Raw genomic sequence first — 16,202 nt, 5'->3', positions numbered from 1 at the left:
AGAGTATTGTCGACCACAATAAATAACATTTACAGTTAAAAATGATTTATGTTCCTTACTAACTGAACAGTTTACAAAAGAAAAAAGAAAATCAGAGAAGATATCAAGTTCATGATAACGCTTTTGGAATACGTGAAATAGTCGAGAAAAAAAGGGGGGGGTCATTTGTTTACAAATGTATGTAGTTTAATACACAAAATGAATCGACCAAGATATTTAATAAATTAGATTATTATAGAAATAAAATGAAATATTTCATCTACATGTATCATCTACATGTATTCCAAAACAGAGAATTCTTTAGTTATCTTTAAAAGATATGTAAAAAAATCTTGTACACAGGGCATGAAGATCCTCATTTTGCAAATGATTTTTTTTAATGAAATTTGATTGAAGTCAACAACAAAGATAAGAAAAAAATAACTTTTCCCCAGGCATCTAAATCACCTAGGCTCCAGGTATGCTCAGAATGCAGGATTTTGAATCTAAAACCCCCCTAGGAAGTTCAGCCTGCTTCGTGGTCTTCAACAGTGATAGTAAAATTATGTGGGCTACTGAATTTTTTTCTGGGCTAATTGATTTTCAAGTCTAGTAGCCCAGGTGGCTACTGGCCTTCATACATTTTTTTTGTAAGTCAATTTTGACCCCTGCTGCCCTTTGCAGATGTCTCTACTTATCATGTAAGTGTAATTTCATGGACAATGAAAATCCCATTTGTCTGTTATCTTCAGAACACTGCACATTTACTAGTCTCCAATGAGCAATTTTTGAAGGCCTTGCCCAAATACTTAAGATCTTTGGGCAATCAGTTTCTTTGTTGAATTAATGAGATGAAACATTGAACACTATTAAAAAAAATTGAGCTAAGCAGGGAAAAATCATCAAAGGCAAACTTGTCGTCGGTAAAATGCAGTTTTTGGCTTATAACTCAAAAACCAAAGCATTTAGAGCAAATCTGATATGGGGTAAAATTATTTATCGGGATAAGATCTGTCTGCCCTACGGAAATTTTGCTGTTTTTGGTTATTATCTTGAATATTATTATAGATAGAGATAAACTGTAAACAGCAATAATGTACAGCAAAGTAAGACCTAAAAATAAGTCAACATGACCAAAATGGTCAATTGACCCCCTAAGGAGTTATTGCCCTTCATAGTCAATTTTTATACGACCGCAAAAATTTTAATTTTTTGGTCGTATATTGCTATCACGTTGGCGTCGTCGTCGTCGTCGTCCGAATACTTTTAGTTTTCGCACTCTAACTTTAGTAAAAGTGAATAGAAATCAATGAAATTTTAACACAAGGTTTATGACCACAAAAGGAAGGTTGGGATTGATTTTGGGAGTTTTGGTCCCAACATTTTAGGAATTAGGGGCCAAAAAGGGCCCAAATAAGCATTTTCTTGGTTTTCGCACTATAACTTTAGTTTAAGTTAATAGAAATCAATGAAATTTTAACACAAGGTTTATGACCACAAAAGGAAGGTTGGGATTGATTTTTGGAGTTGAGGTCACAATAGTTTATGAATTAGGGGCCAAAAAGGGGCCCAAATAAGCATTATTTTTGGTTTTTGCACCATAACTTTAGTATAAGTAAATAGAAATCTATGAAATTTAAACACAAGGTTTATGACCATAAAAGGAAGGTTGGGTTTGATTTTGGGAGTTTTGGTCCTAATAGTTTAGGAATAAGGGGCCCAAAAGGTCCAAAATTGAACTTTGTGTGATTTCATCAAAAATTGAATAATTGGGGTTCTTTGATATGCCGAATCTAACTATGTATGTAGATTCTTAATTTTTGGTCCCGTTTTCAAATTGGTCTACATTAAGGTCCAAAGGGTCCAAAATTAAACTTAGTTTGATTTTAACAAAAATTGAATCCTTGGGGTTCTTTGATATGCTGAATTTAAAAATGTACTTAGATTTTTATACGACCGCAAAATTTGAAAAATTTTTCGTCGTATATTGCTATCACGTCGTCGTCGTCGTCGTCGTTGTCGTCCGAATACTTTTAGTTTTCGCACTCTAACTTTAGTAAAAGTGAATAGAAATCTATGAAATTTTAACACAAGGTTTATGACCACAAAAGGAAGGTTGGGATTGATTTTGGGAGTTTTAGTCCCAACATTTTAGGAATTAGGGGCCAAAAAGGGCCCAAATAAGCATTTTCTTGGTTTTCGCACTATAACTTTAGTTTAAGTAAATAGAAATCTATGAAATTTTGATATAAGGTTTATGACCACAAAAGAAAAGTTGGGATTGATTTTGGGAGTTTTGGTTATAACAGTTTAGGAATTAGGGGCCAAAAAAGGGCCCAAATAAGCATTATTCTTGGTTTTCGCACAATAACTTTAGTTTAAGTAAATAGAAATCAATGAAATTTAAACACAATGTTTATGACCACAAAAGGAAGGTTGGTATTGATTTTGGGAGTTTAGGTCCCAACAGTTTAGGAATTAGGGGCCAAAAAGGGACCCAAATAAGCATTTTTTTTGGTTTTCGCACCATAACTTTAGTATAAGTAAATAGAAATCTATGAAATTTAAACACAAGGTTTATGACCATAAAAGGAAGGTTGGTATTGATTTTGGGAGTTTTGGTCCCAACAGTTTAGGAATAAAGGGCCCAAAGGGTCCAGATTTAAACTTTGTTTGATTTTATCAAAAATTGAATAATTGGGGTTCTTTGATATGCCAAATCTAACTGTGTATGTAGATTCTTAATTTTTGGTCCCGTTTTAAAATTGGTTTACATTAACGTCCAAAGGGTCCAAAATTAAACTAAGTTTGATTTTAACAAAAAATGAATTATTGGGCCTCTGTGATATGCTGAATCTAAACATGTACTTAGATTTTTGATTATGGGCCCAGTTTTCAAGTTTGTCCAAATCAGGATCCAAAATTATTATATTAAGTATTGTGCAATAGCAAGAAATTTTCAATTGCACAGTATTCAGCAATAGCAAGAAATCTTCAATTGCACAGTATTGTGCAATAGCAAGAAATCTTCAATTGCACAGTATTGTGCAATAGCAAATATTTTCAATTGCACAGTATTCCACAATAGCAAGAAATATCTAATTGCACAATATTGTGCAATAGCAAGAAATTCCAATTGGATTTCAATTGGAGTTATCTTTCTTTGTCCAAAATAGTAGTTGAATCAACTTAAATCATTGTTTTATACAATATACAATGTATATTCACTTTTACTACCAACTGATAGATTAAAACAATCTTTACCATTCAGTGATAACAAGCACTTTTTTTACATTTTAATATTTTATGATGTATTTAAATGAGTAGTTATTGTTGCAAACTTCATTAGAAATTTGAATTGAGATCAGTTTTGAAATAAGGGAAAGGGGGATGTGAAAAAAAAATTGGAGGGTCAATTTTTTTCATTTCAGATTTCATAAATAAAAAGAAAATTTCTTCAAACATTTTTTTGAGAGGATTAATATTCAACAGCATAGTGAATTGCTCAAAGGCAAACATTTTTTTTTAAGTTCATTAGACCACATTCATTCTGTGTCAGAAACCTATGCTGTGTCAACTATTTAATCACAATCCAAATTTAGAGCTGAATCCAGCTTGAATGTTGTGTCCATACTTGCCCCAACCGTTCAGGGTTCAACCTCTGCGGTCGTATAAAGCTGCGCCCTGCGGAGCATCTGGTTAATTATTGGCCTAGTTTTCAAGTTGGTCCAAATGGGGGTCCAAAATTAAACTTTGTTTGATTTCATCAAAAATTGAATAAATAGGTTCTTTGATATGCCAAATCTAACTGTGTATGTAGATTCTTAATTTTTGGTCCAGTTTTCAAATTGGTCTACATTAAGGTCCAAAGGGTCCAAAATTAAACTAAGTTTGATTTTAACAAAAATTGAATTCTTGGGCTTATTTGATATGCTTTATCTAAATATGTACTTTGATTTTTGATTATGGGCCCAGTTTTCAAGTTGGTCCAAATCAGGATTCCATATCAAGTATTGTGCAATAGCAAGAAATTTTCAATTTGCACAGTATTGCACAATAGCAAGAAATATCTAATTGCACAATATTGTGCAATAGCAATTAATTTTCAATTGGAGTTATCTTTCTTTGTATAGAATAGTAGTTGATAATATATGTTGGAAATTTGCCAGACATGACTATGATGTCATTTTCTATTTTTATTTGCCAATAACTTTATGTAAATAACTTCATTGGAAATTTGCCAATATAAAATGTTGCTGATGAAGCTTTTTTTATACGACCGCAAAATTTGAAAAATTTTTCGTCGTATATTGCTATCACGTTGGCGTCGTCGTCTGCGTCGTCGTCCGAATACTTTTAGTTTTCGCACTCTAACTTTAGTAAAAGTGAATGGAAATCTATGAAATTTTAACACAAGGTTTATGACCACAAAAGGAAGGTTGGTATTGATTTTGGGAGTTTTGGTCCCAACATTTTAGGAATTAGGGGCCAAAAAGGGCCCAAATAAGCATTTTCTTGGTTTTCGCACTATAACTTTAGTTTAAGTTAATAGAAATCTATGAAATTTTGACACAAGGTTTATGACCACAAAAGAACGGTTGGGATTGATTTTGGGAGTTTTGGTTTCAACAGTTTAGGAATTAGGGGCCAAAAAAGGGCCCAAATAAGCATTATTCTTGGTTTTCGCACAATAACTTTAGTTTAAGTAAATAGGAATCAATGAAATTTAAACACAATGTTAATGACTACAAAAGGAAGGTTGGTATTGATTTTGGGAGTTTAGGTCCCAACAGTTTAGGAATAAAGGGCCAAAAAGGGACCCAAATAAGCATTTTTCTTGGTTTTCGCACCATAACGTTAGTATAAGTAAATAGAAATCTATGAAATTTAAACACAAGGTTTATGACCATAAAAGGAAGGTTGGTATTGATTTTGGGAGTTTTGGTCCCAACATCAAAATTGAATAATTGGGGTTCTTTGATATGCCGAATCTAACTGTCATGACTGTGTATGTAGATTCTTAACTTTTGGTCCCGTTTTCAAATTGGTCTACATTAAGGTCCAAAGGGTCCAAAATTAAACTTAGTTTGATTTTGACAAAAAATGAATCAGTTAGGTTCTTTGATATGCTGAATCTAAAAATGTACTTAGATTCTTGATTATTGGCCCAGTTTTCAAGTTGGTCCAAATCGGGGTCCAAAATTAAACTTTGATTCATCAAAAATTGAATAAATGGGGTTCTTTGATATACCAAATCTAACTGTGTATGTAGATTCTTCATTTTTGGTCCTGTTTTCAAATTGGTCTACACTAAAGTCCAAAGGGTCCAAAATTAAACTTAGTCTGATTTTAACAAAAATTGAAATCTTGGGGTTCTTTGATATGCTGAATCCAAAAATGTACTTAGATTTTTTATTATGGGCCCAGTTTTCAAGTTGGTCCAAATCAGGATCTAAAATTATTATATTAAGTATTGTGCAATAGCAAGTCTTTTCAATTGCACAGTATTGCTCAATGGCAAGAAATATCTAATTGCACAATATTGTGAAATAGCAAATTTTTTTTTAATTAGAGTTATCTTTCTTTGTCCAGAATAGTAAGCAAGAAATATCTAATTGCAAAATATTGTGCAATAGCAAGATTTTTTTTTAATTGGAGTTATCTTTCTTTGTCCAGAATCAACTTAAATCTTTGTTATATACAATATACAATGTATATTCACTTTTTACTACCAACTGATAAATTAAAATAATCTTTACCATTCAGTGATAACAAGCAGTTTTTTTACATCTTAATATTTTATGATGTATTTAAATGAGTAGTTATTGTTGCAAACTCCATTAGAAATTTTAATTGAGATTAGTTTTGGAATAAGGGAAAGGGGGATGTGATTAAAAAAATTGGGTTCAATTTTTCTCATTTGAAATTTCATAAATAAAAAAGAAAATTTCTTCAAACATTTTTTTGAGAGGATTAATATTCAACAGCATAGTGAATTGCTCTAAGAGAAAACAAAAATTTTAAGTTCATTAGAACACATTCATTCTGTGTCAGAAACCTATGCTGTGTCAACTATTTAATCACAATCCAAATTTAGAGCTGAATCCAGCTTGAATGTTGTGTCCATACTTGCCCCAACCGTTCAGGGTTCAACCTCTGCGGTCGTATAAAGCTGTGCCCTGCGGAGCATCTGGTTCCTTATCTTATCTAAAATGTTTTTAGATAATGTATGTTGGACATTTGCCAGACATGACTATGATGTCATTTTCTATTTTTATTTGCCAATAACTTTATGTAAATAACTTCATTGAAAATTTGCCAATATAAAATGTTGCTGATGAAGTTTTTTTTATTGTTTTATACAATAAACAATGTATATTCACTTTTACTACCAACCAATCTTTACCATTCAGTGATAACAAGCACTTTATTTTACATTTTAATATTTTATGATGTATTTAAAAGAGTAGTTATTGTTGCAAACTCCATTACAAAGGAGTAGGTCCAGTAAGACCCCTTTTTGGCCCCAAAATATAGCAATTTTACAAAATTGTTAAAATGTAAACTCTTAGTTTTTTATTGGACAGTAGAATGCTTCTGCTACATAAATATGGGTTGTTTTTGACAATACAATGCACATATATCGGGTACTAGCACCATTTAGTCATGCTAAATTACAGAAATCTTCACAATTTTAGCATTTTAGTTAAATTTTAGACGGTTTTCGTGTTAAACGAAAGTGGCCGCATCCGTGTTTATCCTTAATATTGAAACGTAAGTTGTATTTTATGATAATACATAACATATATAAAGGTTGAGGATGAACACAGATGCGGCCACTTTCATTTTTGACAAAAAACATATGAAAAGTGACATTTTTCAGCATATTTGGTAGATTTTTCATATTTGAGCTTGAATCGGATCGTTTTTAATGATTAAATCAGTTAAAATCGTTCACATAAACTAATTGATTCAAATGAAATAGACACTTAAGTGTTTAAAAAGTGGTCAAAATCTGTCGTCAGATGAACCTGAAATTTGAGGCCAAAATCGGTCCTTACCGGACCTTCTCCTTTGAATTGATATCAGATTTGGAAAAAGGGAAACGGGGATGTGAAAAAAAAGGGGGGGGGGGGTTTAAATTTTTCTCATTTCAGATTTCATAAATAAAAAGAAAATTTCTTCAAACATTTTTTTGAGAGGATTAATATTCAACAGCATAGTGAATTGCTCAAAGGCAAAAAAAAACTTTTAAGTTCATTAGACCACATTCATTCTGTGTCAGAAACCTATGCTGTGTCAACTATTTAATTTTAGATTTAAAAAGTTTGAAGAAGAAATCTTTAATTGATTTGTAAAATCTTGACATTTTTTGTGTGTAAAAAAAACCCATGTAATGTCAAAAATTTGATCACAATCCAAATTCAGAGCTGTATCACGCTTGAATGTTTTGTCCATACTTGCCCCAACTGTTCAGGGTTCGACCTCTGCGGTCGTATAAAGCTGCGCCCTGCGGAGCACCTGGTTAACAATTTTCATAAAATTTGTATATTTTCACTAACATTTTCCACTGAAACTACTGGGCCAAGTTCATTATAGATAGAGATAATTGTAAGCAGCAAGAATGTTTAGTAAAGTAAGATCTACAAACACATCACCATCACCAAAACACAATTTTGTCATGAATCCATCTGTGTCCTTTGTTTAATATGCACATGGACCAAGGTGAGCGACACAGGCTCTTTAGAGCCTCTAGTTCATCAATAGACAGGTGTCTTATACAATATTTTAAGTACTAATGCATCCTTAGTCTGTGAAGGCTGTATATCGGTGCTTTGCTTTTGCGCCAAAATAACCTTTCATTTGCGCCAAAAATTGAACTTTCATTTGTGCCAATATTTCAGGTAAATACGCATGATACAGGTTAATACAGATATTGATAAAAAAAAATTCTTTCAAAAAACCCTGTTGATAAAGTTCTTGTTAGTCAAAACATATTCCTCAGGCTCTGAAATCAGTCATCATAAAACCATAAATAAACCTTTCAATGCATTTTTGATATTATACTTTCTGCTGGTGTACCCCATGGTTGCGTTCGTTCAAAGTTTTGATAATTGTTTAGTTGTCAGTTGGTATTCTGTCTTTACAAGTTATTCAACCTTTGCAAGTTTTTTGGGACACCTTAATGACTTGTCTTAATTTTTCAGATCATACATGTATATGATAAGACTTATTTCCTTGGTTTGTCTCTGAATTGACAATGTCCATCTTGACATCTAGAATGTGAACACTATATAAATTCAAACCTAAGTGACTCTCAGTAATACTGTAAAAATAAATCTTAATCAATTCACAATAGAGCAACGAATGTTCGTTTCCTGTACTACCTGTAAAATGGCGCAAATGAAGTATTTAATGTTTGTGCAAATGAAATATAACCTTGTGGCGCAAATGAAAGATTGGATTTTTAAAAAATTGGCGCAAATGCAATGCGCCCCTGTATATATGTACATAGATTTAAACTACAAATATACAAAGCCATTAGTACCCACATTAAACACAAAACTATATTTCTAAATACACTTACTAATGAATCAAAAATATATTGTTTTTAGGTTGAAAGATTAGTGGACAGAGTTCAATCTTCAACATTACTGGATGATAGACGAGATGCCGTCCGAGCACTTAAAGCAATGTCTAAGGTACAATGTAATAAGAGTGGCAAACGATTTATTTATTTTTGGTGTCAAAATCAAAACAAACAATTCTATCTATAAATTTCTTCCAATTAAGTCTGGTGTCTTAATTTTTTTTATCTTTCAGAAAAATATATCTATTAGGTCATAATTATTATTTGTTGGATTTAAGAGATACTGATCTGAATCATTGTGATTTTAAAATTAAGATAATGATTTTAAAAAGATTTGAAAAATTCCTATAACAGGAAAAAGTGGGAAAAAGAAATGACATTTAACAAATGTACAAGAATTTTATTTTCTAGGAACAAAGTGCAATATTTATTGACTTGAAACAAAATTTACATTTTTTATAGAAATTTCGACTGGAGGTTGGGACACAAGCAATGGAAATACTCATAAAAACATTGGAAACTGACAGGTTGGTATGACTGTAGTATATGATACAAAATTCATGAGACATGCTTGATCATTTATATTGAAACTTAAAAAAAAGACAACATTTAACTTTGTACTTGTTTGGCTTTATAACTATTTTGATCTGAGCATCACTGATGAGTCTTATGTAGACGAAACGCGCGTCTGGCGTATTAACTTATAATCCTGGTACCTTTGAAAACTTTTTAAGACATGTTTACGGCTCTAGTATAACAATTTGCTTGCAATTTTGTTAAGAAAACTATATTGGCCATTAATGACCATGATGACCCTTATTTGGAATAATGACTATTCTTTATTTAAGAAATAATTCTATCCTGCCATGCTCTATGCTCATTTTAACATGGGTAGGCATTATATTTGTTAATATCTTAATACCGAGCATTATCGAGGTATTAAATGTTTTCAAATATAATGCCTACCCATGTTAAAACGAGCATAGAGCATGGTAGGATAGAATTATTTCGATTCTAATACAGGGTTTCCGCTGGCGGTCGCCATTTTCGCAATTTGCGAAAAAATAATAATTGTGGCGATTAAAATTCTTCATTGGCGAAAGAATTTGGCGAAAGAAATATATATAACGATTTATTTTCCTCCATCTTGTTTATTTACTTTTTTCGAGTTTCTCGGACTTTACCAGATCAGACAATACTCGGAATTAACCTTAACCTCATTAAGATTTGGACAGAAAATCAATAATCAGCTGATTGCATTTTATAGCTATCGACAACAAAGGACTAATCAATAAAGGTGTTGATTGAATTGTTTGACAAAATGATATGGTTAAATGGCTTCCGCTAAGTGTCACATACAGAATTTATTTACCACTTTGCGATGCACGTGTTTGAAGCAAACTTTTGACGTCTCCTCTCCTTTTAAAGATAGTTTAGAAAAGAAAGCTGTTGTGATGAAAAATGTTCAAAAGCAAGAAAAATCTCCGATTTAAAACTTTAGTTATCCTTTGACTTTTATATAGGTAATTGATTAGGGAGACTACTTTAAAGTCGTTTGAGTGACACGTGTTTCAAGCATAGTTTTACGTCTCAACTTTTTTTCATTTACGATGGCGAAGAAAAGAAAACTGTCGTAATGAAGAAATCTATCCAAATAGTTTTCCCTTTTAAGTTAATAAAAAATCTGTTGTTTAAAAGTAAATGATTAGTGTTTATTCATTAAAATGTAGTCTCTAAAATAAGTTTGAGAGAATAACCATAGACACAATGGGGCAAAATCATCTTATTTAAGTGAAAGGGTGGGGGGGTGGGATAAAAAAAAAAGGTAAATTTAAAACCAAAAATATATTTATGTTACTTGGCGAAAAATATATTGTTTCGGCGAAAGAGGTGGCGAAAAAAATAATTGACCCAGGGGAAACCCTGTAATAGGAATATTTGAACTTTTTCACTTCGAAGCTGACCTATAGTAGACGCTCGGAATGTCTCCATTTTGATTTCATGAACCAAAAACGTTATAGAAAATCAGCAGTTTATCAATAAAAAAGAACAGAAACATTTAAACTTACTTTTAGAATGTTTACATTTAATTGCCTAGTGAGCAACATTAACATAAATGTCCATTTGGATCTCTGGCGTTGTTCAAAATTCATCTGACGTTGCAATTTCAATTGTGACGTCAATCATGTGCAGCCCATGTTCTATTTGAATTAGAACATGGCTTTGTACCCAAAGCTTAAGAAGAACGATACAGTAGAATCTGTTCTAAAATATAATATACTGTTTGTAATTGTAGGAGTGATGCAGAGATTACAGGTTATGCCTTAGATGCCTTATGTAACATCATGTCCAATGAACCGTCGGAAGAAGGTAATCCATGTTTTGTCAAAATATTTTTGGATAAATGTTTGTTTTATTGAATATGAAAGGAATTGGTGCAACAGGTTGATGCATTTATAAAAACTCCAATTTAGTTGGTCAATAGTTAATTTGCATCTATATCAGGGCTTCCTAAAAATATTTGAACCAGTCGAACTCTAGTTCAGATATAAAAATGCAGTCTTAGATTTGCTGTTTGTTTTATATCCATTTGTATGTGATATTTTTTTTAAATTGTAAAATATTTAAAAAAAAATGTTGATGTCTGTGATGTGTATGTTATGCAATTTTGCAGTTTATAAATTTGAAATATGAGAATATTTATTTATCCTACCACTATACCCCTTTAATTTAATTTTGATATATATATATATATTCACTTTTTTGGTCTTTTGGAAAATGTTGTTTGTGCTGTTTTTATACGACCGCAAAAATTGAAAATTTTTTGGTCGTATATTGGTATGATGTTGGCGTCGTCGTCCGAATACTTTTAGTTTTCGCACTCTAACTTTAGTAAAAGTGAATAGAAATCTATGAAATTTTAACACAAGGTTTATGACACAAAAGGAAGGTTGGGATTGATTTTGGGAGTTTTGGTCCCAATATTTTAGGAATTAGGGGCCAAAAAGGGCCCAAATAAGCATTTTCTTGGTTTTCGCACTATAACTTTAGTTTAAGTAAATAGAAATCTATGAAATTTTAACACAAGGTTTATGACCACAAAAGGAAGGTTGGGATTGATCTTGGGATGTTTGGTTCCAACAGTTTAGGAATAAGGGGCCAAAAAAGGGCCCAAATAAGCATTATTCTTGGTTTTCGCACAATAACTTTAGTATAAGTAAATAGAAATCAATGAAATGTAAACACAAGGTTTATGACCAAGAAAGGAAGGTTGGGATTGATTTTGGGAGTTGAGGTCCCAACAGTTTAGGAATTAGGGGCCAAAAAGGGGCCCAAATAAGCATTATTCTTGGTTTTCGCACCATAACTTTAGTATAAGTAAATAGAAATCTATGAAATTTAAACACAAGGTTTATGACCATAAAAGGAAGGTTGGGTTTGATTTTGGGAGTTTTGGTCCCAACAGTTTAGGAATAAGGGGCCCAAAGGGTCCAAAATTGAACTTTGTTTGATTTCATCAAAAATTGAATAATTGGGGTTCTTTGATATACCGAATCTAACTGTGTATGTAGATTCTTAAGTTTTGGTCCCGTTTTCAAATTGGTCTACATTAAGGTCCAAAGGGTCCAAAATTAAACTTAGTTTGATTTTAACAAAAATTGAATCCTTGGGGTTCTTTGATATGCTGAATATAAAAATGTACTTAGATTTTTGATTATTGGTCAAGTTTTCAAGTTGGTCCAAATCGGGGTCCAAAATTAAACTTTGTTTGATTTCATCAAAAATTGAATAATTGGGGTTCTTTGATATGCCAAATCTAACTGTGTATGTAGATTCTTAATTTTTGGTCCCGTTTTCAAATTGGTCTACATTAAAGTCCAAAGGGTCCAAAATTAAACTAAGTTTGATTTTAACAAAAAATGAATTCTTGGGCTTTTTTGATATGCTGAATCTAAACATGTACTTAGATTTTTGATTATGGACCCAGTTTTCAAGTTGGTTCAAATCAGGATCCAAAATTATTATATTAAGTATTGTGCAATAGCAAGAAATTTTCAATTGCACAGTATTCAGCAATAGCAAGAAATCTTCAATTCCACAATATTGTGCAATAGCAAGAAATTTTCAATTGCACAGTATTGCGCAATAGCAAGAAATCTTCAATTGCACAGTATTGTGCAATAGCAAATATTTTCAATTGCACAGTATTGCGCAATAGCAAGAAATATCTAATTGCACAATATTGTGCAATAGCAAGAAATTTTCAATTGGAGTTATCTTTCTTTGTTCAGAATAGTAGTTGAATCAACTTAAATCATTGTTTTATACAATATACAATGTATATTCACTTTTACTACCAACCAATCTTTACCATTCAGTGATAACAAGCACTTTATTTTACATTTTAATATTTTATGATGTATTTAAGAGTAGTAATTGTTGCAAACTCCATTAGAAATTTGAATTGATATCAGTTTTGGAAAAAGGGAAAGGGGGATGTGAAAAAAAAATGGGGGTGGGGGGGGGGGGTTAAATTTTTCTCATTTCAGATTTCATAAATAAAAAGAAAATTTCTTCAAACATTTTTTTGAGAGGATTAATATTCAACAGCATAGTGAATTCTCAAAGGCAAAAAAAAAAATTTAAGTTCATTAGACCACATTCATTCTGTGTAAGAAACCTATGCTGTGTCAACTATTTAATTTTAGATTTAAATAAGTTTGAAGAAGAAATCTTTAATTGATTTGTAAAATCTTGACATTTGTTTTGTGTAAAAAACCCATATAATGTCAAAAATTTGATCACAATCCAAATTCAGAGCTGTATCATGCTTGAATGTTTTGTCCATACTTACCCCAACTGTTCAGGGTTCGACCTCTGCGGTCGTATAAAGCTGCGCCCTGCGGAGCACCTGGTTAGACCCTTCTACAACGAAATTGTTTTACATGCACACGTATAAAAATTGCGGTTTTTATCCAACGCAATCATAGGTTTGAACGTAGTTTTCAATTTAGACTCGTGTATATATGGACGGCTGCAGTGCAGGCGATTTGGTGTCACGATATCACAGTAGCATGGGTTCGAATCCCGGCGAGGGAAGAACCAAAAATTTGCGAAAGCAAATTTACAGATCTAACATTGTTGGGTTGATGTTTAGACGAGTTGTATATATATAAATTTTTTGTTCTTCCCTTGCCGGGATTCGAACCCATGCTACTGTGATATACTATTGCACTAGTGATTTCCTCTTATCTGTTGTATTTTCTGTTGGTGGGATAAATGCAATCTAAACACTGCTCATTTAATTGTTTGTATTTTTTTTTGTCCAGATGATGAGACTCCAATTCAAGTACAAACTGATCTTGGACTTCAGTTTACAGAAATATTTACAAAGACTCCCAGTAATATATCTCTCCTATTATCTATGCTAGAGGTAAGAAATTTGATTATGTATGCATCCACATTTTGTTTACAAAACAATTTTTTGCCCCATCATAAAACACAAGATCTAAAAGGTCACTTTTATATTGCTACCTTACATATATCTAATTGTTTGGAACTGCAGATAAATATAGAATCTACTTAAAAATAATAGAGTAAAACAATGGCTTTAATTTAGTGTTCAAGATAAAACCGTAGTTCTGTAATTTTGTAATTTGAACTAAAATCTTCTTTGCTGTAGAAAGTCATTATATTTTATTTCCAGGAATATGATTTCCATGTGAGATGGCCAACTGTAAAACTCCTTACAACATTACTAACAAATAGATGTAAAGAGCTACAAGAATGTATCCTAGTTAGTCCTATGGGTGTATCTAAACTGATGGATCTTCTGTCAGATAGTAGAGAAATTATTAGAAATGATGTAAGTTATAGGGATACAGTAAAATACTGTAATTGTGTACAATAACTACAATTATTAATATAAAAAAGAAAATGTGGTATAATTGCCAATGAGACAACTCTCCACAAGAGCCCAAATGACACAGAAATTAACCACTATAGGTCATCATATGGCCTGCAACAATGAGCAAAGCCCATATCGCATAGTCAGTTATAAAAGGCCCAGAAATGACAAATGTAAAACATTTCAAATGAGAAAACTAAGTATATTTTCTTAAATGTTAAGTTTAACTACTGACAATAGAGAATAAAGATAAATTTTGTTATATGTATATCATTTAGACATATTTTATGATGACTTTTGTTTTGTCCCAATTTAATTGTAAGTGGATTTGACAATATTTATTAAAGAGTTACATAGATGCATATCATTTTGGCATCATTGACAGCTTACCTAATTACTAAATCACAGACTTATTTTAAGTTTCTGTAAGGCAATAATGGTTGTCGTGTCCAGTCATCCTAAATATATGTTAAAATACTATCAAAATAACAAAAAAATATACACTCTTTTAGACATGAACACATCACTATATAATGATAGATGAATATGACATTCTTTCTTCTACAGGCCTTATTACTACTAATCCAGTTAACCAGGAACAATGGGAATATACAGAAGATTGTAGCTTTTGAGAATGCTTTCGAAAGATTGTTTAGTATTGTTGATGAAGAAGGAAACAGTGATGGAGGTAAAGTCATTTATTCTTCATGTGTCATGTGATCATACGTACAATGTATCTTTGTCATGTGATCATACGTACAATGTATCTTTGTAAAAATGTATATTTCCCAGAAATCACAATAGTTAATCTCCCATTTTTGTCCTTTCTTTAAAAAAACTCAAATAATAAATGCATGCATAATTTCTGTATTTACAATATGTTCTTCAATACAAAAATATACTTCAGATTACGCTCATGATAATTGTCATGGAAGGATATTGCTTAGACAAGATTGTAGTTGACAATCACCTGTTAAGCCTACTGAAAAAATACATTTCTTTTTATTTTTATACCATTTGAACTTAAGAACACTAGTAATATAGACAAACCTTAATGTGACATAAAAAGTTTAAAATATTTCTCAGAATGTGTTAATTGTTTATTTCAGGTATAATTGTAGAGGATTGTTTGTTATTGTTGACGAACTTACTAAAGGGTAACATATCTAATCAGAATTTCTTCCGGGAGAGTAGTTTTATACAGAGATTAACGCCATTCTTTGATATGGATTCTGAGGCTCAGAGATCTCAAGCAGGATGGTCAGCACAGAAAGTTACCAATATACATCTTATGCTAGGGGTAAGTTCATAATGTTTTATATTTCTAGTAGTGAACTATTTATTTTTTTTAGCTAATGTGTATCTGAAGAATATGCAAAATAGGGATTTGAAAAACATGCCATTTTGTCAACACAACAACAAAAATAACTTTAGACACCTAGAGGTCAACTTACACGGTCTTAAACAAAAGACAGGTCTCTTGTAGAGTTTGTCAAGCTCTTAATGTTTTGAGTGTTTGAAAATAAAGTTGTAAATGAATTGAACAGAAGATTTCAAAGATCTACTATCAGCACAAATAAAATCAAGTCAACTTTAAAAAGATATTGTAAGTAACAAACTTGATTTCCTAGATTTTTTTACAGAAACCTCTTAAATCAATTTGTTTAAAAGTCTTTGTTTTATCCTTTGTCACTCATCATGCTCATTCTCAATTTAAAATTTAGG

At 31.6% G+C, this 16,202-nt stretch overlaps 1 protein-coding gene across 1 annotated transcript in view; it reads left to right on the top strand.

Annotated features, from left to right (window-relative positions):
• Positions 1–16,202, top strand: part of LOC143045671 (general vesicular transport factor p115-like) — a 37,640-nt gene that overhangs the window by 3,999 nt on the left and 17,439 nt on the right. Inside the window, exons 2-8 of the mRNA XM_076218346.1 lie at positions 8,595–8,681; positions 9,032–9,096; positions 10,866–10,939; positions 13,900–14,003; positions 14,277–14,435; positions 15,045–15,165; positions 15,587–15,777. Coding sequence (XP_076074461.1) covers positions 8,595–8,681; positions 9,032–9,096; positions 10,866–10,939; positions 13,900–14,003; positions 14,277–14,435; positions 15,045–15,165; positions 15,587–15,777 — 801 coding nt within the window. The remainder of the gene's footprint in view (positions 1–8,594; positions 8,682–9,031; positions 9,097–10,865; positions 10,940–13,899; positions 14,004–14,276; positions 14,436–15,044; positions 15,166–15,586; positions 15,778–16,202) is intronic.

The sequence above is a fragment of the Mytilus galloprovincialis genome, chromosome 9 (genome assembly GCF_965363235.1).
Source record: "Mytilus galloprovincialis chromosome 9, xbMytGall1.hap1.1, whole genome shotgun sequence".
In the NCBI taxonomy this organism is placed as follows: Eukaryota; Metazoa; Mollusca; class Bivalvia; order Mytilida; family Mytilidae; genus Mytilus; species Mytilus galloprovincialis.
This window is presented reverse-complemented; position numbering and strand designations above follow the sequence as displayed.